At 41.8% G+C, this 27,997-nt stretch overlaps 2 protein-coding genes across 5 annotated transcripts in view; one reads left to right on the top strand and one right to left on the bottom strand.

Annotated features, from left to right (window-relative positions):
- Nucleotides 1-42: 42 nt before the first annotated feature.
- On the bottom strand, nucleotides 43-9,367 carry APEX2 (apurinic/apyrimidinic endodeoxyribonuclease 2). Its single transcript, XM_040997974.1, has 6 exons — nucleotides 9,148-9,367; nucleotides 8,409-8,492; nucleotides 6,678-6,858; nucleotides 6,029-6,175; nucleotides 5,262-5,331; nucleotides 43-1,316 (listed from the first exon to the last, which is right to left on the bottom strand). Exons 1-6 carry the CDS (start codon nucleotides 9,302-9,304, stop codon nucleotides 399-401), a joined length of 1,557 nt encoding a protein of 518 aa, XP_040853908.1. The 5' UTR covers nucleotides 9,305-9,367; the 3' UTR covers nucleotides 43-398.
- A 183-nt stretch (nucleotides 9,368-9,550) lies between these two features.
- The window catches only part of PFKFB1 (6-phosphofructo-2-kinase/fructose-2,6-biphosphatase 1), a 59,768-nt gene continuing 41,321 nt past the window's right edge, over nucleotides 9,551-27,997 (top strand). Inside the window, exons 1-2 of one of the 4 annotated variants that reach the window (XM_040998029.1) lie at nucleotides 9,551-9,755; nucleotides 11,097-11,283. In XM_040998029.1, coding sequence (XP_040853963.1) covers nucleotides 11,256-11,283 — 28 coding nt within the window. In that variant the 5' untranslated portion in view covers nucleotides 9,551-9,755; nucleotides 11,097-11,255. Of the gene's footprint in view, nucleotides 9,756-11,096; nucleotides 11,284-16,122; nucleotides 16,496-27,997 lie in introns of those variants that run through there. The other 3 variants (XM_040998018.1, XM_040998009.1, XM_040998039.1) reach the window with 3 other exon arrangements.

Consider the following 27,997-nt stretch of genomic DNA (forward strand, 5'->3'; position numbering starts at 1 on the left):
ATATAAGCTATAAGGCTCTGAGTAAATATCCACTCAATGTGATACACTGAAACAGACACAGACTTTATTTATGCAAAACAGATTTCCCAGCAAGTAAGAACAAGTTTTAAAAAAACCACAGTGTTCTGAGGCAGCTGCTTCCCGTGTTCCGACAGGAAGGTGGGAAGAGGAGAACAGCATTAAGGGTAACAGCATTAAGGCACAATGAGCTCACCAACAAGGAGCTGAGCAGGAAGAGAGACACTGGAGGAAGAAGAGAGGAAGGGGAAGATAAGGAGGTAGAGGAAGAGGCAAGGAAGGGGACCTGGGGGAAGAAGGGGATAATCTCAGTAGCTCACCAGAGCAGCTGACTTCTGACCCTGTGAGCAGTGACCACATCACAATCCCTACACAGTGGCTCAGCTGGGCATGCACCAGAGGAAGAAATTACAGCGGGCAGAGGGGTCATTAGGAGGACCTCGGGGCCTGGCACACATGTAGAAGCGGCGGCCTAGGTTGGGGCCTGGCTTCTTCACAGTACGCATGACACATGGCTCCTTGTGGCCTGCACACAGGGGCAAGGGTGAGGGTCCCCCCAACACAGACTTCCAAAACGACATCTGTACCTCCTTGTTGCTTTTGACTTCTAAAGCTTTGGCCTGTCCTCCAACCACTTTGGCCATTGCCTCCTCTTCTGGAGCCTTTGGCATCACAGGGATGTCCGCCAGTGGCTGGCGAGGTGGTTCTGAGTCAGGAGAGGTTTGAGGATGGTTGGAGGAGGGCTGGAAGTAATTCATCAGGTTCTTCTGACCTCTGCTGGAACCAACTTGATGTGGCCGAGGCCGGGCTGAGCGGACACGGGCTTTGTTTTGGCGTACCTGTGTCCGAGTTTGATTGCCGAGCTGTGATGCTGACTCCTCTGATGTGGGAGCTTGTTCCCGGGGAACTAGGAAGCGAACAATCTTGAGCTGAGTGCCTGCAAATTCAGGGAGGAACCGGGTACACAGAGGTGGGCACTGCTTTGCAGGTAGAGAAGACACACTCAAGACTGCGCCCACAGGGCAGTGGTCTGAGCCCATGACCTCAGGCAAGAGGAAGGAGCTCTGGAAAGTGTCTATGACCAGGGTCCTGTCTCCCAGCACGTAGTCAAGCCGTGAACCATAGTTGAAAAGACGGGCGCCAGTGACCACCGACCAGCAAGTGAAAGCCCTCTCCTGCTTGGGCTGGAAGTGGCGGAAGCTATCAACAAAGGGCCCTCCATGAGAGCCATCCTGACACCTCGGGTTACTGAGCAAGCCATCCATCCATTTGCGCCCCGGGTCCTCTTCAAAGTACTCCTAGAGGAAGAGAGAGGCAGTAGATGTCTAACATTGGAAGGAACTGAACAGATTGTTTTATTTTGCAAACAAAATCTGGTTATCCCAAAGGACTACTGCTCAATCACACAGTGCAGAATTGACAAAGCTAAGAGTTCAGTTCCATCCTTACCAATGTAAAAGCCCATGCTTGTTTTCTGCTCTATACCAGGCTATGCTGATCTTGCATTGCAAATAAATAGCCAATCTGTTGTTTGCTTTCCAAAACAAAGGCAAACTGGATGCTAGAAGTGCTTTTTCCTAGAGAGAAGGGCTGTATGAGGAGTTAGAATGACATGCTCTTCTTTTTAAGCCTTCATGTGTTATTTGGTTTGTCTCCTGCATGCAAAGTACTCACTGATCATCCCTCCTTGTGGAGGTGGGAGGCTGCAGAGATCCATGTCTGCATAATACCTTCGGCTTTCATCTCATATGAACAAATGTGCATAGAACCCAGGTCTGATATTAGCAAAAAAAAAAAAAAAAAAAGTAGGGACCTGACACTGGGAATCAAGTTCAGCTTCTGTTCAGGAAGCGACCAGATTCATAAGGGCTGAAACAGGATTACTCAGAAAGATGTCACTATCAATTGCAGAACAGTCTCTGAGATGGAACTGTTGAAGCAGGGTGCAGCACACCTACTATGGTCTGAAAATGGTTTGTGTCCTCCCACAGTCATTTTTAATCCTCACTAGGACATATTAAGAGGGTGGAAACCAGATGCAGGCCTTCAACCTCGGATTTCCAGAAGCATGGGTCAAAATAAAACCCCTTTCTGTATAACTGACCCCATCTGTGGTATTTTGCTATTACCAACACAAAATGGGCTAAGTCAGGACTCAAACAACTTAAGGGGAAATCAGAGTTCAGAACAGAGTATCAGCAGGAGGCGACTGTCATTGTTCCTATAAGCAAGAGGTGATGGCTGCTTGGACAAGGCTGGTTCCAGAGGAGACAGGCAAATGAAACTGAGAGATAATTTGGAAACAGAATCAACAGCACTCACTAACTCAATGTGGAAAGGATGGCAAAGGCTATATGAGCATCACTCCCAGGCTTCTACCTGGAGCAGTAAAGGTGATGATGGTATTCTCCAGAGAGAAGCCTAGAAGAGCAAGTCTGTTGGGAAGTAAATATGTTTTGCTATTCCAGAAACAAAATGTTTATTATGTGAGCTGGTATTACTAGTTCTCTCTTCCTGGAAGAATAGAAGTAGGTACACTAACAAGATCTAGGATAGCTCTGGATAAAGTAGAGAAGGCATAAAGGTATACAATGCTATCACAGAAATCAAAAGGAACAGAGGAGATGGTGTTCGATGAAAAATGAGGCAGGGAGAATCTTACGGCTCATGTTGTAGGTGTTCACACCCCTGCCACCCCACTAGATTACTATCATCATTTTTTAAAAGATCTATTTATTTATTTGAAGGCAGAATTAGAGACAGAAATACACACACACACATCAATCTACCACTTGCAGGTGTACTCTGTAAATGGTCAAATCAGATGGGGATGGGCCAACTGAAGATAGAAGCCAGGAGCTTCTTCCAGGTCTGCCACTTATGTGCAAAAGCCCAAGACATGGGGCTACCATCTGTTTTGCAAGCACATTAGCAGGGAGGTGGATCAGAAATGGAGCAGCCAGGAATTGAACTGGAGCTCATATAGGGTGCTAACACCATGGGCAGCAGCTTAACATGCTATCCCACAGCACCAATTCTACCATTTTTTCATTATTTCATTTCTGCTTATTGTCCCAGCTGGCACCACATCTACTCTATGTGGTCCACTGGTTAACTAATCAAGAGATCTGTCCATGGTCCCTCTATTAAATCACATTCAGGGCTCAATTGAACTGTGCCACAAATTATTGATGCCTCCTTCACAAGGTAATCCAACATGAGATGTGGCATAGATTCTGGGTAGTAGTTCTTACAGCTGGATTCACAAGAATGTCACCCTGGTGGCTTTCAAAATCACTCTGGTCCCATCCCCAAAACAATCGGGTTTCATTTATTTGGCTTGCTGCTAAGATACTAATACATGTAGTCAGGAGTTAAGACCTAGAGGAACTCAGAGATTGGAGAAAAGACAGAAAAAAACGGGGTGTCAGAATGAAGAGCTTTTGCAATGGGTAACTGTCTGGAGGGGACAGAATGTGTTGGGAGAATGAGGATGAAAATGGACACAGGGTACAGACTAAAAAGAGCCATGAGTGTTAGGTCTTAATGTTTCACCTGCTTTAGAAGTACATATTAAAGGTCAGAAGCAAGAAGCATAGTGTGTTACAGAAATGACCAAAACATTGAAGGATTTCTAGCCCTCTACTGTACATTTTCCATAAACATTTTGAAGCTGCTTCATACATCAAAGAAACGTTTAATGTCATTAACCATCGGGGAAATGCAAATCAAAACTGCATTGCCTCTGTTAGGATGGCTATCCTCAAAAAGTAGAAAAAAATGACAAAGCTGTCAAGTATGTGCCATACAGTTAGTGGGTATATAAACTGATACAACGACTACTGAAAAGACTACAGAATTTCCTCAAAAAACGAAAGGTGAATTTCCCAATGAAACGAGTGGACATACAGCCAAAGGAAATAAATCCATTGAAGTGTTACTTCCACTCCTGTGTGCACTGCAGCACTAACAAATAACCAAGACAGAGTACATGTCCACAGACAGATGAACACTGATAGATGAATGGATAAAAAAGAGGGGGTGCATCTCTGCCAAACAGAGTATTATACAAGAACGGAATTCTGTTATTTGTAGCAACATGGTTGAACAGGATACTACACTAAGTGAAATGAAACAGACAGAGAACAAATTCCACGTATCATAACTCATGTGGAAGCTAAGAAGTTGATCTCATAAAAGTAGAGGAGAGGGCCCAACACAGTAGCCTAGTGGTTAAAGTCCTTGCCTTGCACGTGCTGGGATCCCATCTGGGTGCCGGGTTCATATCCCAGCTGCTCCACTTCCCTTCCAGCTCCTTGCTTGTGGCGTGGGAGAGCAGTAAAGGATGGCGAAAAGCCTTGGGACCGTGCACCCACATAGGAGACTGGGAAGAAACCCCTGGCTCCTGCCTTTGGATCAGCTCAGCTCTGGTCATTGCAGCCACTTGGGAAGTGAACCAGTGCGCAGAAAATCTTTCTCTCTCCTGCTCTATGTAAATCTGACTTTCCAATAAAAATGCATAAACCATTTTTTTAAAGTAGAGTAGCATAGTAGTTACCAGAGGCTATAAAGAGGAAAGGGTTGGGGGAGAAAGAAATGATAGCTTAACAGATATGAAAATACAATTAGGAACAAGGATTAAGTTCTAACATTCTATAGTACCACAGTTAATAATAAGTTATTGTATATTCTAAAATAGCTAACAGAGAAAGTTTTGAATGCTCTCAACACAAAGAAACTGATGTCTAAGATGGATTTGTTAACTGTCCAAATGTGATCATTATAAATCCTAAGTGTATCAAAATAGCAGAAGGTACAGACACTTGGTACATCCCTCATGTAACTGGTTTCAGTCCCAGCTCCACTGCTGCTTCTAGCTTCCTGCTGAGGCACCCCCTGGGAGGCAGTGCAGGATGGCTCAAGCGGTTGGGGTCCTATCACTCACATGAGAGTCCCCAACTCAATTCCTGGCTCCTGCTTGGCTCAGATTCAGCTGTTTCAGGCATATGGGCAGTAAACTTCCAGCAGATGTAAGATTCCTCTCTTTGTCTCTCAAATAAAGGAAAATACATACTTTTTAAAACTATAACATACCCCTATAAATATGTAGAACTGTGGGTGAGTCTAAACAAAAGGATAGCATTTCACAGGAAATTACTCCAGGGCCAGAAATCCAGTATTTGTTGGCAGGATGAACAGAATCACACTTCCAAGTGGGACCAGGTCTTCAGAGGGAACCTTACCATGTTGATGGCATCACAGTGGTCAATGGGGCGGTGGGCAGTATTCAAGTCACCCAGAATGATCACATGGCTGAAAAACAAAGTAAGATCATCAAACTGACATTCAAGAAAGGGAGGCAGAGGTACTGGCCAATGTACTTTCTCCCAGGCCTGTGAGCTGAGAGAAGCTACTTCCCACACTGAGGCTTTCTAGTCAACAGCTAGAAATCTTCCCTCACCAATCTTACCAGTGATGGTTGCCTTGCACACCTGACCAACCTAAGCCTGACTTCCAAAGGTGATTCTATTCCCTCTTTGCACAACTATTTCACTGATCTCTACTCAACAGCATCTTTCTTGTCCTTCAAAGCTGGGTTGAGGTACTCCTCCTCCAGGAAGCATCCCTTGATTACTTCAATTCATGCTCACTTTCCTAGATCAAGACTTTGTTTCGTTCCCAAGAACTCATCTCATTTCATCTTTAAAACACATATTCTGTGAGGCAGGGATACACACACTCATTTGGCAGAAGAGAAGTTTGAGGTAACACAAGCCTGGGAACTCATAATGAGGAAAGAAAGAGCTAGAACAGGCACTCCAGAGTGTAAGGCTTATGTCTGTGTTACTTTATGTTGGCCTCACAGCTCCTCAGAGTAGGACTTATTCAAACAGGCACAGTAGTGTGCGCATCTAGGCTGTGAGGAGACTCAGAGTCCATATCCCATGGAGTTTGACACATGCCTGGGCAGACAAGTTCAAGGAAGCCTGGCTGCTCAGGCTTGCGGTACCTGCCAGATGCCAGAAGGGCTTCTGCTCGGATCTGCAGCAGGCGATAGAAGCGCATTTTAAAGGTCAGTCGTTCAGGCTTCCCAGGATCCGCGTGGGGGCAGTACACGTTGATTAAGGTCAAGGTCCTCTCTTGTCCTTCCTGAGTACTGGAGACACAACAAAGCCCCCCAGCCCCAAAAGCGATCACTTTCAAGACTTTCCTCCCCTCCCCATGTCATATGGCTTCCACTTAGCAGTTGGATGCAGGAGAGACAAACAGAGCTGGACAAATCAGCAGGCATGCACAGGACTTGGGGATTGACTACAGTTGAGGCAGAGATGGGGCATCTAGGAAGATAAGTAGATAAACCAAGTGACAGTATTGCCATTCCTAAATAGAACGGCTAGAAAGAGAGCAACCTGAGGCACTGGCTGAGTCCACGGGTGCCTAAGACTGCTGTAGAGATGAGAATTCAACACATAGAGTGGAACCTGATTTGCCAGCATAAAACAGTGAGCAGCCCAGCCAGAATGAGGGTCCAGGAAAAGCAACATTTTCACAGTGAATGCTAGTTTGTTTTTTTTTTAAAAAAAAAAAAAAAAAAAAAAAAAAAAAAACCTTAGAATCTCCACAACAGTACTCAATGGCAGGGGAATACGGGTCATTACCGGATCTTGTGTTGTGTGAGGAGGGCCCGGCCCTCACTATCCAGAGCCCGGAGCTCATCTTGGGTGAACTCATCCATGTTTCCATAGCAACCCACGTCCCCATTCTGAGTGGCAAACAGGCCACTCAAGCCTTCTTCAGCAGCCTCTGGGGTAGCGCTGTCCTTACAGAAGGTGGCTACACCTGCAGACAAACAGGTTCCTCTGAGCAGGGCTGGTAACCAACAGGCTGTTCTCTCTGTTTCCATGGAAGTAACTTGAGTTATCTTCACAAATGTAGCTTAATAATATTATGTATTGACAACTCTGCCAATTCAAGGGCCAAAGATAGCTCCCTGAAGCCTGTAGCCACTTTACTCAAACCTTGAAGTCTCAATTCCTTAATCTAAAAGGTCAAAGAGGTGCTGGAGTCTTGCCACAACAAGTATCTGAAACAGCGAAATGTCATATGGGTACTGGTTCATGTCCCAGCTGCTCCACTTCCAATCCAACTCCCTGCTAATGGACTGGGAAAAGCAGAAGATGATCCAAGTACCTGGGCCCCTGCCACCCACATGGACAGCCCAGAAGCTCCTGGCTCCTGGATTTGCTGCGGCCCAGCCCTGGCCATTGTTGCCATCTGCTGAGTGAACCAGCAGTGGATGGAAAGGTGGAAGATCTCTCTTTCTCAATAACTGACTTTCAGATAAATAAATGTATATTAAAAATGAGACCACAGAATAGTAACATGTAATATTCTAATGGTTTTCAATGGATTCATGGTAAAAGCTCAAAATTGCTAGTTTTATTATTACCATCACATGGATTAATTCATTTAATCCATGTAAAATCCTACAAGGGAAGTAATATTCAATCCCAGGCAGTCTGGATCAAAAGCTCACATATGCCTCTACACTCCGAGGTCTAATAGAATAATTTTCTATATAAGAATTATATTTCAGGGCTGTGTACAATGGCTCAGTGTCTAAATCCTCACCTTACAAGTGCTGGGATCCCATACGGGTGTCTGTTCATGTCCTGGCTGCTCTACTTCTGACCCAGCTCCCTGCTAATGCCCTGGGAAAGCAGCAGAAGATGGCCCATGTGCTTGGGCCCCTGCTACCCATGTGAGAGACTTCTGAAGAAGTTTCTGGTTCCTGGCTTTGGATCAGCTCAGCTCCGGCCATTGCAGCCATTTGGGGCATGAACCAGTGGATCTTTCTCTCTGTTCTCCTCTCTTTAAATCTGTGTTTCCAACAAATCTTTTTTAAAAAATCAGAACTTTTAAAAAATTACATTTCATATATCTTTAGTCCATAACCCCAATGATTAAAAACCTAAATTAATTTTAAGATTTATTTATTTTACTTGAAAGTCAAAATGATGCACACACAGAGAAAAGGAGAGACAGGGATGTTTCATCCACTTGTTCAGTCCCGTTACCTGCAATGGCCAGGGCTTGGCTGACCCAAAGGCAAGAGCCAGGAGCTTCTTTCGGATTTCCCGGACGTACAGGGTCCCAAGGCCTTGGATCATTCTCCACCGTCTCCCAGGCCACAAGCAGGGAGCTGGATGGGAAGCAGTGCAGCTGGGACACCAACTGTTTACAGATGCTTACAGGTAGAAGATTAGCGAATTGAGCCATCAAGCTGGGTGTAAGCCTTAATTTCTCTCAACTTTTCACAAACTGTTAGAAATAATTTCTCTTTCCCTGCCTCCATTACTGATTTAAAGTCCCCAGAATGTCCCAGTTACCGGAATAGCCACTTCGGTTTCGGCTGAAGCTGAAATAGGAGTTATAGCCCTCAATGATAGCCAGGGGCTCAGTCAGCACATCTCCTGCGGGGAAACAAGGCGAAGTCATAGGTAAAACTCAGGCCACACAAAAGCTAGAAATTACAGTTGTAGGATAATTTCTTACACAGACCCCAGCTTAGCGGAGAAAATAAAGCCTCTATAATTAGAGGGGGAGCTAGGATGGTAGGAAACCTCAGAGAGGAGATGGAAAGCTAAAATGGAAGATAGAGGAGGGATAGACTATGGAGTAGCAAGTAAAAAACTAGTTGGAAATCAAGGGCATCAGAGCTTGGTTTGGAAGTCTAGCTGACGGAAAAGTTGAGTGGATAGGAAACATGGGATGAGGCAACTGGGGATCTGTGCTGGGAATGGGATGTCAGAGAGAGCAAGTTAGAGGATCTGGACTAGGGATGGAGGGATGGGGGAGGAACTGGGTCTGAGAGCATGGCAGGAAGAATGGGAAAGGTGGGATTTGAATAGATACGGGGATTTCCAGGGAGAGAATTAAAGTCTGGCTGAGGGCAGGAGATGCAGTCAGAATTAGGGGATCCCCTGGGAAATGGGAGCATGCAGGGAACTGACAGATACTGGGCTAGATGTGAGAATAAGAGACTCAGAATAAGGAAATGGGAAAATGAAATGAGACGGGGGTTGAAGCAAAAGTCAGTCGGGAAAGTCAGGATTCCTGAATGCTCACTCGTCACTTTGGTCTCCTGCAGACAGACGATATCGGCAGCCAGCTCGCCCAAAATGCGTCCCATGGCCACCGCGGCACAGCTGGCGGGCTCCTGGCATGCCACCCCTGGTATGGGGCTTCGGATCCCATTGATATTCCAGCTCACCACTCGCAACATATTAGGAAATAGGAGAAACAGCCACTCCGCGCCTAGGGCGGGAAAACAACTTGCTGCTCCGCTTGGTTGCTTGACGTGCCCCGCCTCCCGAGCGCATTTGCGCAGGCGCTCTCGTACGTGCCACCGGAACGTCAAGCGCACGCGGGGCGGAGCTTCGAGTCCCCTCATTCTCATTGGCGGGAAGAAAGACAGGATGGAAGATGAATCGGGTGCTTCCGATTAGGAGAAATGAATTACCTACGAAAGGTCTCCGATTGAGTTCCTGCTTCTCGGGCCTCGCAAATAGTCCGGACACCCAACTCTAGGTTTCTGCTCTGCAAAAAGTCCCCTTGAAAACGTAATTACAAAACGGATTCCACCACTTTGTAAGCGACGGAACCGCGCCGCAAGTGAAGCCCCGCCCCCAGTACGACAGGCCGGATAGCAGCGGCGCCAGAGTCCCAGGATTGCTGTATGCTAAGTGCTCTCTTGGGGTGGGGCGAAGGGAACTTAAAGGCGGGAGATGACAGCAGTGAGAACCCTCTACTGGGCTGAAACTTCTGAGGAGTGGCACAGATTTTATTGGGGGAAGGGTCAGTAAGAGGCTGTCTCACATATGCCCTGGAGCCGTTATTTGTTTTGTGCCTCATATAACATCCTGAAGGATGTCCCTAGACACGTACTAGCTCTCCGCCCCGTTTCTCAGGAGTAAAGGCGAGACAGTGAATTTAAGCTCCAAAGCATCATTGCCTTCCAATGCAACTATGGCTCTTTTGTAAACATTATCTCTTCCCATTCTGAGAACACAGTAAGGAGATAAGTAAGAGCGGTTCAGGCAATCCAACTCAGTTTTCACTGAAGAGGTAAAAATAAGATTCAAGCCCTAAATTACTCAGTTTGCAGATAATTTTCACTGCCTACATACCTCTGCACTTAGATTTTTCCCCTCCAGTTCCTTACAGCACTCTATGGCCCTTCTTCCGATCACTTAACCCCAAACACAGCTACACTGTTGTCGATGTCCGTTGGCAGTAGACTGCCAGCAACTTGACAGCAGTGACCATGTCTGATTCATCTTTATAATTACTGTCACTAATAAAGGACACAGCATGTATTGGAAGACAAAGTATTTATTAGATAAATCTGCAAAGAACAATAGAATAGGTGTATTTATAGCTTGCTTATGGGAGCATAAAATTAAAAAATATTAGACATACTAATGTCAAGAGAAACACAAAAGTTAGCATCTTTTCATTTCTTACCCAAAATTACAACACAATTATTTTCCCCCATAGAATTCCACAGACTTAAAACCATCTTACTCAATGCTTTAAAAAAAGGGGGGGGGGGGAAGAGAGAGAGAGAGACTGGTTTAGCTACTTTTCCTACTCAAGGACTTAAAAGTTATCTGCCAGTTGTTGTCATTGGAAAGCAGCTCTGTAATTAACATTTTTTAAATTTTGCCTTGAGCTTTTTCATGCTTTGGGGGTTATGAAGTCAGGAACAAGTCCCAGAAGTGGGATAACTAGGACAAAGGAAAGGAACATGTTTGTTGCTCTTGCTTCATACTGCCAGATTACTTTCCAGTAAGGGATTATGCCCATTTACAGTGAAAACTGATCTAAAATTCAGCCCCAAGGAAATGCAGATCTTGCCTGTCTCCAGAGCTGTTTCTAATTTCCCCATTCTGCGGTGGCTTGTTAATATTAGTTCTGACCTTTGGGGCAATGTGAACACATGGTTGGACTGAAGAGTAAAGGCTCCGGTGGCTCAGGAACTTCTTTGGCAACTACAAGAGCTGATATTTCAACAGAGACTACACACACACATACACGCTTGACAAGGGTGCTTCCTCGGCCTTCCCAGGAACCAACACGGAACGCCTCCAGACTCCCTCTTTGATGAATCCCTCCGCACTGAATCTGCTTGGGGGTCTATACATGCAAGATAGCCGAGTGCTGGATGATTAACGATGGAACAGAAAGCCTTGCGGAGAACAGGTAGGTGAGAAAGAGGGAAAGGTAGATAGGAATTTCAGGATCCGAATGCATTCTTCGGGTTCTCTGGGAAGCTTTCTTTGCATAGTGGATAGGTTGGATTATGAATTAGAAGCTGTGTGGGAGTGGGGAAGGGTGATCTGTACAAGTATATGTAATCTATCCATATACTTCTTGCTGTTCATTCTTGACTTGCCTTTATAGGACATTGGCTCAAAGGACAATTCTCTTTAACTTCATCTATTTCAGTTTTGAATGAAATGTGTGATAGTGATTAATCTCTTGCCTCCACTTTGGTGCATACAGTAAGGTTAATTTTCTGTGATACTTTGGACAAGATTTGTAGCTTCTCGGGGTATCAGTAGCTTCCTTTGTAAATCGGAAGAAACAGGTGTGAGAGGACAGGAATCGAAGTGTTTTGAAGACATTTCCACATCTCTACCCTCTGTGTGAGGTTACTGATCCTCTTTTTCTGTAGCCTTCACTGGTAATGCCACCCACAACCATCTGACTCCTCTTCTTCCTGCATGAATGCAGTCTGAAAAGTCACTCCTAGGACTAGAATCCAATGAGCTTTGGGGCCCTAGGCGTGGGACTGAAAATAGTGGGGGGGTGGTGACACATGGCAGTGGCCAGGAAGTAAGTGCACCCTCGGTTACTCCCATAGAAGGACTGATATTAATATGCATGTACCTAGCCTTGTAAGCATATGGCTAGTGTCCCCCTCAGGCACCTAAACCATCCCTCCCCCGACCCGACACACAAATATATCATCTCTGTTCACTCTGAGAATCACCTGACCCCATTTATGCTTTTATTAAACATCATGGTATTGATGGTGCTTTGGGTGGTTCCACCCCACATTGTATGTTTTAGGAGGGCAGGTCAGGATCTAAGGGCCTTGGGAAGTTTTGCTATTTACTTTTTCCTTAGAGGTAACCTCATTTTAGAATTTTCAACTCATCGCTTAGCTTTACGTGAAAAGTCTTATACTGAGTGAATCTTTTTCTGCCACCAGTTCATTGGCCCTTTCTCAGAGGAGACTTAATTCTTTGGTTTATTCTGTTCAATTTCATTCATAATTGAGAAACATTTCTAGATGCCACCTGCTACCTCAGACCAATTTGGTTCCCCAGGCCACTTCCCTCTATAGTTCTCTGTTGTGTACCTTGTTTAACTGGGACTACTTGTGAACCTGTTTATTTCATCTAAGTCGGAGAGATGTAGACTATATGGAGGCTCATTGAGGAAGTCTCCTCTCTGTATCCAGCCTGAAGTGTACACAGAACAAATCCCCAGTCACTGAGACCAAGTCCCTGTGCTCAAGAAGGTCATAATCTAGTGGGGATAGCCCCAGGAATATAGTTTTGGATAGTTGCTCAAACAGTTTGGAGCATATCGACAATATTAGAACGAAAGACAAAACCTGGCTAAAGGATTCAGAGACAACTTCCCAGATAAAGGGAGCATTGAGTCAGGCCTTCATGCATGAGTCCAGTTTCATTAAGAATGGAAGGGAAGAGAAAACATTCCAGGTTGAACAAAGGTACAAAAATGATGTGTCTAGGGCCCTAGTGAGTCGGCCAGTCCAGTTTAAGCACAGTGTCTGAGACATGACTGGATAGGTATCTGGTCAGTGACTGAGATGAGCCTTTGCTGTCAGACTGGGACTTTTCCATCAAGCTTATTTTGTTCTCCTTCTGGGATGAGAAATGTCATAGCTGGTTCCAGGCAGCTTTAAGTTGAATTTTCAAGCTTGGAGTCCAGGGTTACCCTTTCAGACGTTGTCAAAAGTCCTGTAACTACCTGTCTCAGATTTCCTGCTGCTAAAATTATCTTTCTGCCTTTTGGCAGGATCATGAGGACGAAATTATAAACACAGAAGAGGTGTTCATGTGACTGGCTAGGTTACCTTAGATAAGCCACTTCCCCTGCCCCCAGTCAAGACCTCAGTTTCTCTATAAGATTAATAAGCATGTTTGTAAACAGATAGGATAAAGGATATGTTGTTTTGTGAACAGTGAAACATATATGAAAAGGCTATCATTACTAGTTATGCTAGTTAAGAGACTTACTAGGATTAAATGAGCTGTATCTTCTAGAGACTACTTCTGAGACTAGCAGTTTTGAGATCATCTGGAAAACAATACTGTATTTTGAAAAAGTATTTACTTTTAGGTGACACATGAAAATTGTACATATTTATGGGAAACAGTATGATAATTCATTAGATATGGTCACTGTGCAATGACTAGATCAGGATAATTTTCATATCCATTACTTCAAACATTTTTCACTTCTTTGTGTTGGTTGCATGCTGATGTAGAAAGGTTTACAAGCTACTTGGAAATATACAATTGATTATTATCAATCATAGTGAGTACTGTGCTACAGAACATTAAAAGTTACTTCTCCTATTCAAGTGCACCCCTGTCCACATTAACTGTGCTCTCTCACCCACCACCCTTCCCAATCTCTGGAAACCAGTGCTTTATGTTTATGAAATAAACTTTAGAAACTTCTGTATAAGTAAGAACATAAGGTGTTTTTCTTTCTTTCCCTGATTTAACTCACTTATCATAATGTAGAAGATCACATCCTTAAATCAGGCAAGATTAATCAATCAACCAAAGAAAATCCTTGGACTGGAAGAGATCAGGTTCCGTGTTCTACTCAGGCTTTGACCACTGACTTGCCACATGACCTTATAGAAATATTGATCCTTTCTAGACCTCAGTTTTCTTTCTTGTGCTTTTCAATTTTATATTTACTAATATAAACAGAATGGGTACACTTCCAATAAGATAACCGCACTTCCCTCCTGAGACTTCAGATTTCTGAACCTAAAGCATTAAATGAAATGATATCCAGATGAAGTTTCAACTTCAATGTGTCATTTCTCCAGACCAGGAAAGCAAAAATTAGTTCATATAAGTGAGAACATAAGGTATTTGGACTCATAGCAACTCTTTGTGTTGTAAATGTTAACACTGCCATAATACTTTGTTTCTTTTAGTCAAAGCTAACTGAGCATTTCCTTCACAAGGGGAGTAACAGTGCTACTTGATCCAGTATATATTTAGCATTTTCCAGGTTGCTTTATATGTATTAACACATTGCATTTATTTGAAATGCAGAGTTACAGAAGCAGAGAGAGAGGGAGAGAGAGGGGGAGAGAGAGAGAGATCTACTTGTTCTCTTCCCAAATGGCTGCAACAGTCACGTTTGGGCCAGACCAAAGCCAGGAGCCAGGAACTCAATCCTTGTCTCCCACATTGGTGACAAGGGTCCAAGAACCTGGACCATTTTCCATTGCTTTCCAAGGTACATTAACATGGAGCTGAATCTAAAGCAGAGGAACCAGGGCTCAAACCAATGCTCATATAAGATGCCCATGTTACAGGAGGTGGCTTAACCTGCTCAGCCACAATGCCAACCCCAACACATTGAATTTCAAGCAGTCCTAATTTTTCTTATGATCCAAATTAAAGACAAAAGCAAAAACATAAAAACCTGAGACACTGAACTTTTGATTGAATTCATAGCCAACAAGGGACAGAGTTTGGACACTACTGTGGTCATACAACTCCAGAGCCCATAGCTCTTAACCACTGTAATTACCTGCGTTGCTAGATTCCTTTAGATAGGTGGGCTTGGAATGAAGTGAAAGTCTGGCATGATTTCTGTGGAGGAATTGGAAAAATCTAACCCTTGTGTAGACTAGGGCTCTGATAATATATTTTAGGGAGCTGCTTTAAAGAAAAAAACTGGAGCTGACAGCATCTGAGGTCAGAAGTTGGAGATTTCAGTCCCCAAAGGATTGCTCTTGTGTAGCCCAGTTCAGTGGAAGAAAGTTGAGCTTTCTCATAGCCAATCACTAGACGTCCATCGGGGGAGGGCAGGTTGCGAAAGAATGAAGTAACCACGCACTTGGATATCTTCCAGTCAACAAGCTCTGCAGTTACAGTTCTACAGATAAAAGCCTCAAAATAACTGAGGATGGGGAGAGGTGGAGGAGTACTGGTAGATGAAGGGGGAGCATCGGGTAGGGTAGCTCTAGTGTATGGACTCATCCTGCTTTGAAGCTATTACCCCATTCTCCCTTACATGGTTCCTGCTGTAACCTCACCCTCCTAAAGCCCCATCCCCAGTCTTTGCATGAGGAACTTTAGCCAGGTTTTAGATCACGTCACAATGTCTGTCTCTCTGAGGCGGGTGATGGCAGTTGGCTGTCATGTGAGCAGTATTTCCCATCTCCCCCGCCCCCTCCCCAAAGCAATGGCTGTACTCACTCCTCTTCGTAAGATGTTGGGAAGGTGGTACTCTGATTTATTTAGCTTTGGATGGGAGAGTATAGGAGCAGATAGTGCCCATCTCTCCAAGAGTGCCGTGGGCAGCACATTTTAGGAGAGAGAGGACCTAAATAAAGCAGGGGAGGCAGTGCGATCCAGGGAAAAGCAAAACTTCGTTGTTTTTTGGTTGGGGTAGCAGTGAGGTAATGGAATGTCTACTTGCAGTTTAGGACCTTTAATTGCTACCTTAAAACATTGCATTTTCCATGTTTTTGGACTTAAGAACTTTGTGCTTTGAATGTGGATCTATTTCTAGGGCAACTTTCTACTCTAGTTTTTTTTTTTTTTTAATTTCAAAACTGTGAAAGCTGCTGAGACCTATCTCCAACACCTTTGCTTCCCCACCCCACACGGAATATAAGCGCATGATCTTTGGTCTTTTATTTGCATATTCTACTAGTCCTGTCTTCATTGGAGGGAAGTGACTGGCCAGACCTGGGCTGTCTTGTTAGCTGCCTTTCTTGCTGGGCTTCAACTTATCTCCTATGTACACAGCCCTTGGAGTTCAGAGGCCTCTGCTGACCTCTGCTCAACCTCTCATTCTCTGAATCCAAGCCCCCAGTGGTACAGACAGGACCAGAGACAGGCAAAGAATAGAGGGAAGGAAGAAAGGGAGCTGGAGATAGGCTGTAAGAGGAGTCAGAAGTCCCCCACCCAGTCCAAGTCCTCTACACCTGCTGCTCTGGCCACAGCAGTGAAAAAGGCAGCTAGTAAGTAAGGAAGTGAGGACAGGTATTTTGTGGACAGTGGTTCATTAGCTGCAACACCTAAGATGTCTCAAGAGATGGGAGAGCTCACCCAAACCAGGTTGCAGAAGATCTGGATTCCACACAGCAACAGCAGGCTGCAGCGGAGAAGGGGCTGTAAGTGGCGGTTTCTTCTGTGGGTTTTGATGTGGTGGCGGTGGTAGAATGGGTGTAGACAAGCAAAGGACTTCCCCCTCCCATTCACTCATATCCCAACCTAAAGACTGGAAAACCTGTGCAGCTGAATGGAATCTCTGTGCAGACAACAGGAGGATAATATCAGAATAGATGAGCAAAGAATGAAAGATGGATGGAAAGAAAGAGATGACAACAGAGTGGCGAATAGATAAAGTCCATCTTATTCGTGGAAATCTTTGCGAACTTTTCCTTTTAAATTTAGACCTTTGGAGTACCTCTGTTATGGAATTTGGGGGTTTTAGTTTGTACCTGCTCAATGATAGCCTAGTCTCACCTTCTGGTGATTTCTGCGAAGTGTCTGGAAATTGGACTTGTCTGATTGCGCTGGGGTAAAATAGGTGATGGTTCCTGGCATTGTGTCTCAAGGAACAGGTGCTGGGTACACAACAATCCCATATCACTGGTCAGTATCACTCTTCTACTTTCTCAGACCTCTTCTCATTATTCTCTACCAGTCTGTGCTGGGAATGGCTTGGTGTCCTGGCTCCTGCACTGTTTTCCTGGCACATGTGGACTCACTTGCTCTTCTGGGGATCTGAAGGACAAGACAATTTGTCAGGGCCAACTTGGTGATTCAGTGCTCATTTTGAGAATGTAAGAGCAGCAGCAAAGGAGAAACAAATAAAGCCTCTGAATATTTTCTTTGAAAAAACTGGAGAATACCAGATAATGGGTGAGTTGTGGAACAAGGTGCTTCCAGCCCAAGGATTATGGTCTGTACAGCCAGAAGGTAAATGGAGATAAGAGCACTGTGGACTGGAACCCAGACTGCAAGGACCAGCTGACCAAGCTTCCGTGCTGGTCATGCTATAAGAGGTCCAAGTTGAGGGGTTTGAGTGGGGGCAGCAATCATTTAGAGGATCTAGGAAGATATAAGTTATTAAACACTGTGTGTGGGATATAGAGTATGGATGGATGATGAAGAAGGAGAACAGAAATCAACCTCCTGTACTCCTGTCTACACCAGAAATTTCACTTGCAACTGGAGATCTAGGAACCTGGGCAAAATTGAGCTGCATCTTACCCCACCCATCAAGCCACTCTTTATTTTTCCCATGGGGTTGTTGGACTTTACTGGCAAACCACTCTTTGCTACCAAAGTCAGATCCCTTACATTTCTGGGAACTCTTTCAAGTTGGAGAGATAATATACTAAAATCACCCAGTATAGTGTCTATTACATAGAAGGTGCAAAACAAATATGTGCTCATTTTGCTTTTTTAAAATTTATTTATTTTTATTGCAAAGTCATATATATACAGAGAGGAGGAGAGACAGAGAGAAATATCTTCAGTCTGATGATTCACTCCCCAAGTGAGCGCAACAGCCGGTGCTGTGCCTATCCGAACCTAGGAGCCAAGAGCTTCCTCCAGGTCTCCCATACGAGTGCAGGATCTCAAGGCTTTGGGCTGTCCTCGACTGCTTTCCCAGGCCACAAGCAGGGAACTAGATGGGAAGTGGGGCTGCTGGGATTAGAACCGGCGCCCATAGGGGATTCTGGTGCATTCAAGGCAAGGACTTTAGCTGCTAGGCCACAGCGCTGGGCCCTGTGCTCACTTTCATCAGAACCTCCCTTTCCTCTGCTGTAAAACAGGGTTAATACTCACCTCCAAGTGCTTTTGAGGTGATTCACTGATTCAAAGGTTCTGAATGTAGACTGCCTAGGTTTCACTTCTAGTTCTGCCACTTTCTGCCTCTACAGACTTACACAAGTCTCTTAACCTCTCTGTGTTTCCCTTTCCTCACCTAGAAAATGAGTTATTAATGTTGCTGTGAAGAGCAGGTAACTGTAAGCAGATTACCCTGCATATAGTCCACACTCAAGAATATCTGAAGTGAGATTAACACCTAAATAATAACATATTTAAATGAGAAGGTGGATATGTGATCTTCTTCATCATCATATCTGAAGTATCCAACCCTGAGCCTGGTGCATAGACATGTTTAGTAAATGGTTACCCAGGCTGCCCTGTATGATAGCATTGTAATTGCTCATTATAACTAGGACTGGAACTCTGTGCACAAGAATCATTCACTAATGCGTGACTAAATTTCATCAGATCACAGATGCATAAACCCAACCAACCAAACAAAAAACCCCAATAACAGTGCGCACTAAATCTTGCCGTGGAAAATATCTACCTCAGATGTTCCTTGTTGGGGAGGAAAAGCTATTGACCCTAAGAAGATCTAAATGAACTTTTCCCTGGAGCATGCTCTCTGAAAGATACACAATCACTTAATGTTGTTCTGAGAATTAAGTGCACTGAATGTATAAAGTATTAAACATCTGTATTCTTTTCTCACTCAACATTATTTTCACACAAAGCACTTATGTTGTTGTAAATTGCATCATAACTTGTCTATTCTTGCTGTGTATTACATTTTGTGATTATCCCATCGTTTATTTTATCCATCTCACTATTGGTAAACATTTAGGGTCACTTCTAGTTTTGGGTTCTGAATAATCGTTTAGAGGTCATTCTTGTACTTCCTGGAGGAGTAAGTTTTTTCCACCTTGTCTTTGAACTGTCTTGACTGTTTTGGGTCCATTACCCTTCATTATAAATTTTATAATGTTTTTCAGCACACACACACACTGCACAAACTTAGAGGGCTTTCGGTTAAAATTACATTTGGTTTGTAAATCAATTTGAGGGCAGTCAGCATGTTTGTGGTTTTGGCACTTCCATAAACATTGTCTGTACATGACTTTTGTCGTGTTATTAGAGTGTGGTTTTATGATTAGATCTATAAAGGGCTTATACATCAATGGAATTTTTTGCTTTTTTGTTATTATGTTATGAATAGTATCTTTTTAGAACATTACATTTTGTAACAGCTTGTTGCTAATATGTACAAATTATTTTGTATAGTCAATTTATAACTAATAAACATACTAAACTTTCTTAATAGTTTTGATATATTAAATGTAAATATCATCTTTCATTTTTCCTATCCAATCCTTATGTTTTTCTTCTTATTAAAGCAATACAATGCTAAGATTAAACCAAACTCTCTGTCTCTCTCTCTCTCTCTCTTTGTGTGTGAGAAAGAGAATGTACAATACGATGCTAAACAGAAATGTTAATAGTGTATACTCTTATCTTAACTGTTCAATTCACTGCTGTCTTTTGGCAGATGTCATTTAACAGGTTAAGGAAATTCCTATGTGTTCTGAGTTTGTCAGTATAAATTTTAGAAGTTGCAGGTTCAATTTTATTTAATATTGTCTGTGTTCACTGAAATATGCTGACTTTCTCTTAACATGTTAAAGTGACATGTTAGATTACAGGTTCTTATTTGTTTAATCCTGTAGCTCTGAGATAAATAAAGCTTTCTAGATTTAATTCACTCATGTTTTGTTTAGGATATTAGCATTTTGTTCAAGAATAAAATTGACCAGTGATTTTCCCATTATCATGTTATGCCTGTCTGTTGAGGTTAAACTAACCATAAAACAAGGTGAAAAGTATTCCCTTTCCTCTGTCCTCTGGCAGAAGTTGTTTGAGAACTCTCTGTTCCTTAAATATTTGGCAGAACTTTCAGGTAAAAACATGTGGGCATGGTGTCTTCTTTAAAAATGTAACTGATACCATTTCATTAATAGATACAGAATCATTTTGCCTTTTCTGCTTAAGTAAACTGTGTTAGGTTATGGTTCTCTAGACATTATGGTACTTCATATCATTTCAAATTTATATGCATAAAGTCCTTATCTTCATGTCTTGTTCATTTCTGTTATATTTGGAGCTATATCCTCTATTTTGTTAAAATATTGTTTGCTTGATCCTTTTCCTTTTCTTCAGCAGTCTGACCTAAAGTGTGTCACTTTTACATTAATTTTGAGGAATTCAAATAGAGCATTTTGATCATTTCTACTATACATTTGCTTGTAAGTATTTTTTCTTATCATTACTCAATTTCTTGCATTTGCTTTGGATTTGTTTTTTCATGTACAGTTGGATACTCAGCTCATTAATTTTTTAAAGGTTAATTTATTTTTATTGGAAAGCCAGATATACAGAGAAAAGGAGATACAGAGTAAAAGATCTTCTATCCGCTGATTCATTCCCCAAGTGGCAGCATGGGACAAAGCTAAGCCAACCTGAAGCCAGAAGCCAGGAGCTTCTTCTAGGTCTCCCACACAGGTGCAGGGTCCCAAGACTTTAAGCCATCCTCTACTGCTTTCCCAGGCCACAAACAGTGAGCTGTGTGGAAAGTGGGGCCACCAGGACATGAACCAGCGCCCATATGGGATCCTGGCACTTGAAAGGCAAGGATTTAGCCACTAGGCTATTGTATCAAGGCTTTATCTAATTAATTTTTTCGTTTCCCTGTTTTCTAATATAAGCACCAATACTATAATTGATCTACCAGATAATGTTGTCAGGTACATACTTGAATAACTATATAAAATTTTAAATACTTCCACACAATTTGATAAGTATCCTGGGCTTTCTTAGTTTCACCACCACTTACACAGTTGCCATGAACGAATCAGTTCCTTTCTCTGGATTAGTGGGATCTACTGATAATCAGAAGCTGAATGATTAATGCCGGTCCCAACAGAAGGCTTGCAGTACTTGGCACCATCCCTATGCCAGACTTCTGTTTTGACACATCAGTGCCCTTGCCAATTCCAGTTTAATTCATTTGTAATTAAAGAAATAATATTATATTTCTTTTACTTCTTTGAAATCTATTGAGATTTGCTTTATCAGCCAACATATGGTCAATTTTGATAAATGTTTCATGAGGTCTTAAAAAGCATGTTCATTCTTCACTTGTGTTTAGTACAGTCTTGTTGTGGGGTTGAAGGTACCCAGCTCTTTTATTCCAGGTTCTTGCCTCTGCCTGAGATAAGAATTTCAAGCAGAATCAGTCTGCAAAAGTGAGAGCAGAATTAGTTTAAATGAGAGAGAGACAGTACACATTCAGAAATGAACACAGGCAGTGTCATGAGGAATGATGTGCACCATGACCAGAGAAGTGGCCATGAAAACAGGAGTGAACCCTTGAGGAGAGAATGTGTCCTGCTGCAGTTCAGTGTGCAGCTTTGTTGCATAGAGACTCATGTCAAGATTGAATATGCAAATGTCCTGGCATGTGAGTAGAGTTCAGTGCACCTGATGACCTCTGGGAAGGTATCTCCACATGGAGCTCAGTGTATAGATGTCCCTCGTGACATCTGTCTGATGGAGGATGCTTATGTGCTTCATTGGAAATTGGGTGTGTTGAATTGATAAGGAATTACAGGTGCAAGGCTATGAAATTGCCTGGAAATGTAGTTTCTTTGCTCACTGGCTTCCTGCTTGGCCTACATCAATTAGAAATATATATCACAGTAAGTCATATTTGATTTTTAAAAGATACATATTTATTTGAAAGGCAAAATTATGGAGAGAAATGCAGGGAGGAAGGGAAGGAGAGAGAGAGTTGTGTGAGAAAGAGAGAAAGAGAGGGAGGGAGAGATTGAGAAATTTTCCATCTGTTGGTTCATTCCCCAAATGGCCAAAATGGCCAGGGTTGGGCCAGGCTAAAGCCAGGAAACTTCATTGGGATCTCCCATGTGGGTGGCAGATACCCAAGTACTTGGACCATCCTCCTCAGTTTTTTTCACCTACTGCTTTCCTATTCACATTAGCATGAAGCAGGATAAAGGTGGAATAATCAGAACTTGAACCTGAATTCTGATATGGGATGCCAACATCATACATGGCAGAGCTACACCACAACACTAGCACAAAATCATATTTATTAATCTGGTACATGTGTTATGTGTTCTTCTTGTACTTTAATTTCCTGTTGATTCCAAAAATCTGTGTTTACTTCTAATGCTATGAATTTTGAAAGTTTGTACAAAGTTACAAATTCAGAATCTGTCTCCCTGGTGAAATAAATATTTTATCAATATACGAAGAAATTAAATCTGGTAATGTCTAGTAATAATCTGTTGTCTTTGGGATTTTTCCCTTAACCAATTTTCCCTACTATTCATTAATCTAAATTTGTTTTATTAAGCTTGATATTTGTCTGGTATAGCAGGGGTCTTCATAAATGTGGTGGAAATGTGTCTCATGAAAAAACTATAGCATTTGGCTCAGTGGTTAAAGATGCTTCTTAGCATGCCTGCATCCTAAATCAGATTGTCTGGGTTCAAGTCCAACTCTGCTCCTGATTCCAGCCTCTTAATAATGTACACCGTGGGAAGCAGTGGGTGGTGGCTCAGATAGTTGGATCCTTGCCACCTGCATGGGAGGCTTGGACTGAGTTCTTGGTTCCTGGCTTCAGCCTGGCCCAGTCCTGGATATCACAGTTATTTGGGGAGTGAACTCTCTGAGTCCTGTTCTGTCTCTCTGCAAATTATTACAAATAAATATTTTTTGTAAACCTTTGCATGGATTTCAATTTCTTTGCAATAATGTGTTATCCTTCAATTCCGTTTTCTGTAAACTTTTTAAGATTAGCCCCATATATTGTCTTATACTTTTAAATTTCTGATAGATATAATTCATATATGGCAAAATTTACCATGTTTAAGCACCCAAGGCAGTTATTTTGAGTATATCCACATGAATGTGGAATCCACCATGCTTATTGCAGGGTGTTTCAAAATGCCAGGAAGAAGCTCCACAGCTTCTGGCAACCACTGGTCTGTTATCAGTCTTTTTGAATTGGCTTATTATAAACATTTCATATAAATGAAATTATGCTATATGAGGTCTTTGGTATCTGCCTTTTTTCACTGAGTATAATGATTTCAAGGTTAATCGGTGTTGTAGTATTTATAGGTATTTCACTCCTTTTTATAACTCATTAGTAATCCATAGTAAGTGCATATCTTATTTTGTTTATTGATCTGTAAACTGATGGACATTTGAGTTCTTTCCATTTTTACTATTATGAATAATACTGCTATGAACATTCATGTGCAAATGTTTGCATGGATATGTTATTTACCTAGAAGTAAAATTGCTGAGTCACATAGTGGTAACTATCTGTTATGCTTTGAGGAAACACCCTGCAAAACTGTTTTCCAAAATGCCTTTACCATTTTACGTTCTGAAAAACAGCATGCGAGAGTTCTAGTTTCTCTATATCTTCACTAACTTTGTAATTGTCATTCTTCATTAGCAGTAATCTATGCACCCTAATTATGTCATGACATCTCCTTGTAGTTTTCACTTGCATTTCTCTGATCACTAGTGATACTGAGCATCATTTCACATGTTTACTGGCTATTTGCATTTATTTTGGGGAAAATATTAAAGTTCTTTGCCAATTTTGGTGCTTGTGCGTCCAGTGTCTAAGAAAATTATTTACTGTTACAATGATTTATGACTAGGTCTTCTTCTTAGGCTTAAGCTTTGGCTCTTCATTTATGTATTTAGTCATTTTGACTTAATTTCTTGCAGATGATATGACATAGAAATACACCTTCATTCTTTTGGTGTTCATTTTGAGTTAATTATTACATATGGTATAACATACAAATATATGTTCATTCTTTTACATGCAGATAGTCTGTTGTCCTCACAGCATTTGTTTAAAAAAAAAAAAGAAAGAAAAAAGACCCTTCTTTCCTTCACAAAATTGTCTTGGCACACTTGGTAAAAATCAATCAACCAAATTGAAATGTTTATTTCTGCATTCCCAATTCCATGCCATTGATTAACATGTCTGTCCTTCTGCCAGTATCACACAGTCAACTAATTTCATTTTTTGAGAATTTTGGAATTGAGATGTTTGTGTCCTCCTACCTTGTTCTTTTAAAAAACGAATTTTTAATATCTTCAACCCCTTGAATCTCCATGTGGGTTTTAGGATCACTTTTTCAATTCTACAAAGAAGTCAGCTGGGATTTTGTTAGGGCTACATTGAACTGTTGATCATTTGAGGCTCCTAACTTGCCATTTGAGAATGTTAAGTCTTAGCAATGTAAACATTGGATTTTTTTTTTCATTTATTTACGTCTTTTTAAATTTCTTTCAGCGCTATTTTGTATAGGCAGTTATTTAGCACTGCTCGGGATGGCTGTGTCCCACATCACAGTTTCCAGGTTAGGGTCCTGGCTCTGCTTCTCACAGGTGCATGCTCTGGGAGAAATCAGGGGGTGGTTTCCAAAAGCCTGGGCCGCTGCCCGCCACGTGGAAAGCTTAGATGGAGTTGCAGGCTTCTGCCTTTGGCCTGGCCAGCCTCAACTGTTTTGGACATTTGCGGAGTGAATCAGTGGATGGAAGATCAAGCTTGCTCTTGCTTCCTCACTCTCTTTCTGTTGTCCAAATAAATAAAACAATTGAATGATATTTTTTAAAGAAAAAAATATGTTGTAGTTTTCCATTTATTTTTCTTTTCCATTGTTTTCCATTAATATTTCTTTCAGGGCTGGTCTATGAATGTTTGATTCATATTCAAAATTTATATGAGAAAGTCTTTATTCTTCTTGAGAAACATACTGCTGAATAAAAAGTTCTAATTTTTTTTTCTTTCAATACTAGAATTTTCACTCTACTATCTTATTTCCATGATTTCCAATAAGAAATCTTCTGAAGCATTTACCATTCCTCTACATGTGAGATGCTTCTGCCACCCCATTTCGTGGGTTCTTTCAAGATATTTTTGTCTTAGTTTTTATGCATTTGGTCATGGTTATGGGTGCCAGAGGTTTCAAGTTCCTCTTGCTACCTTGTGTTTTGTTGTTATTGTGTTTTGTCTCTTGGGTTTTGAGTTTCTCTTTGGATTGCTCCTCAGAGACTCTCTTACAACCCTCGCAGTTGTAATCAATTATTGTTGCTGAATACATATTAACATACCTATGAAGCATGGGGGAAGGGAGATACTCTCTAATTCACAATTGCACAATTTTTATTCTTGTCCCCCTGCAATAAATGATGTCACATGGAAATGTTTTGGTATCCTTTCTGTAAAAATCTTATAGAGGTTTAACATTTTGGCATAACACATAAAGCCACTGCCTGCAGTGCTGCATCTCATATGAGCATCTGTTCATGTCTCAGCTGCTGCAATTTTTTTGATCTAGCCTTGGAATAACAGCAGATATTCACATGTTTGGGCTCCTGTTTGACACCCAGATAGGAGACCTGAAAGAAACTCTTGGTTCTTAACATTCATCTAGCCTAGCACTGGCCGTTGTGGCCATCTGAGGAGTGAACCGGCAAATAGTTCATTGGTGTCAGTGCATCTCCTTCTCTCTAAGTTGGACATTCAAAATATATAAATATATTTTAAAAATTTTTATAGAGTTGCTGAACTAAAATCTCATGAGAGTATGGAAACCCCTTATAGACTGCCATGTGTGGGCGCTTCTCGTGTTAATCAGCACTCACCCAGAAGTAGTCTGTCAAAATTATTGTTTATTCCTTACTGGCTTCTGCCATCCAATGCCTTTTGCTCTAGATAAGCGGATCTCAGATGCTATCTCTCAAAATGCCTGACTTCAGATTTCACAGTGGCAGATTCCTCCATGTTCTTAGTTCTCCAGTGGATCCAAGAAAAATCACTGATTTTCACTTTGACCAAATTTTTATTATTGCAAAAGTGAAAGAAACAAAGCCCTTAGAACCCAAAAATAGAAGCCCCCTTAGTTGTTCTATAAATCCACAAATTAGACATCTTTTTTGAAAAAAAATTCAAGTCTACATTGATTTAGTTTTGCATGTTTATCATTTTACTTGGTCACCATTCCTTCTTGCTTCCTAGCTCTTCCATTTGGACTATTTTTCTTCTCTCTTAAATGCATCCCATAAAGCACCTCTCATTAACTATCTGTATGGGCCCAGTGTGGTAGCCAGTTGGCTAAAGTCCTTGCCTTGCATGTTTTGGAATCCCATATGGGTACCAGTTTGTGTCTTGGATGTTCAACTTCCCTTTCAGCTCCCTGCTTGTGGCCTGGGAAAGCAGTTGAGTACGGCCCAAAGCCTTGAGACCCTGTACCCACATAGGAGACCTGAAAGAAGCTCCTGGCTCCTGGCTTCGCTTCGGCTCAGCTCAGCTTTAGCCATTGCTGCCATTTGGGGAGTGAAGCAGTAGATGGAAGATCTTTTTCTCTGTCTCTCCTTCTCTCTGTAAATCTGCCTTTCCAATAAAAATTAAATAGATCTTTTAAAAGAATCTGTTGTTAATAAATTCTGTCAGAATCATTTGCTTGAAAATGTGCTTATTGCCTCCACATTCTTGAAGATAGTTTCTTTCTGAGTATTCAATTCTGAATTAATAGTTATTTTCTGATGGAACCTTAATGATATTGTTTCACTGATCTGATTTGATTATCGCTGTTGAAAAGTCAACTGCAAATCTCTTTTCCTCTTATAAGCAACCTCTTTTATCCATGATGGCTTTTAAGATCTGCTTGAAATTCATGTTTTGGACTTTTATTATGGTTTTTCTATATGCTGCAGCTGTTGTTGCTGTTTCTTTTTCTTCAGTTTTCCTCTTCTACTCCTCTTCTGCCTTTTCCTCTTTTCCTTTTATTCTTCCTCTTTTTCCTTTTCCTCTCCTTCTCTTGCACTTCCCTGAGGACTGGTTTCTTTCATTCATAAGGTATCTCATTATATAATTTATTCAGGTACTGCCTCTTTCACAATTTATCTTCTCTTTCTGGAGCTGCACTTAAACCTTATCGTAGAACTTATCGTTCTAGACTTGCCTTTAAACTTCTATTTCATATTTGCTTCTAAAGATTTATTTATTTTTACTTGGAAAGTCAAAATTAGAGAGAGAGGGTGAAACACAGAGATAGAGATCTTCCATCTGTGGGTTCACTCCCCAAATGGTCACAACAGCCAGAGTTGAGCTGAGCCAGAGCCAGGGCTTCTTCCAGGTCTCTCATGCAGGTGCAAGGATCCAAGGAGTTGGTCCCTTTTCTGCTGCTTTCACAGACCATAAGCAGAGAGCTGGATCTAAAGTGGAGCAGCTGGAACATGAACCAGCACCCATGTGGGATGATGGCACCACAGGCAGAGGACTAGCTTGCAACACCACTGCCCTGGCCCCTCATTTTTCTTTATCTTCTTATTCATATTATATATATATATATATATATATATATATATATAATTTTTTGAGATTTTTAGTTCTCTAATTATCTAATCACATCTATGTAACTTGCTATTCAACTAAAAATAAAATTTTGGTTCTAATGCTTTTATTTTTAATTTCTACAAAGTTTATTAGACTGTTTTAAAAAGTCATATAGTCTTGTTATAATAGTTTTCTGTGATACAATTTTGGTACTTTTTTCCATCCCTCCAAATGTATTGTTATAGTGTATACAGAATCCCCACCTGGATTTATTGCAAGTTCCTGTGTTAGCATAAAGATGAATTTAGTGCAGACACATAGATAAAGTGTGTGAGTGGGATTGGGATTTATTTAAAGAGATTAAAAATACAGTACACAC

The sequence above is a fragment of the Ochotona curzoniae genome, unplaced genomic scaffold, assembly GCF_017591425.1.
Source record: "Ochotona curzoniae isolate NIBS_2020 unplaced genomic scaffold, NIBS_Ocur_1.0 contig_1274, whole genome shotgun sequence".
NCBI classification, from domain to species: domain Eukaryota; kingdom Metazoa; phylum Chordata; class Mammalia; order Lagomorpha; family Ochotonidae; genus Ochotona; species Ochotona curzoniae.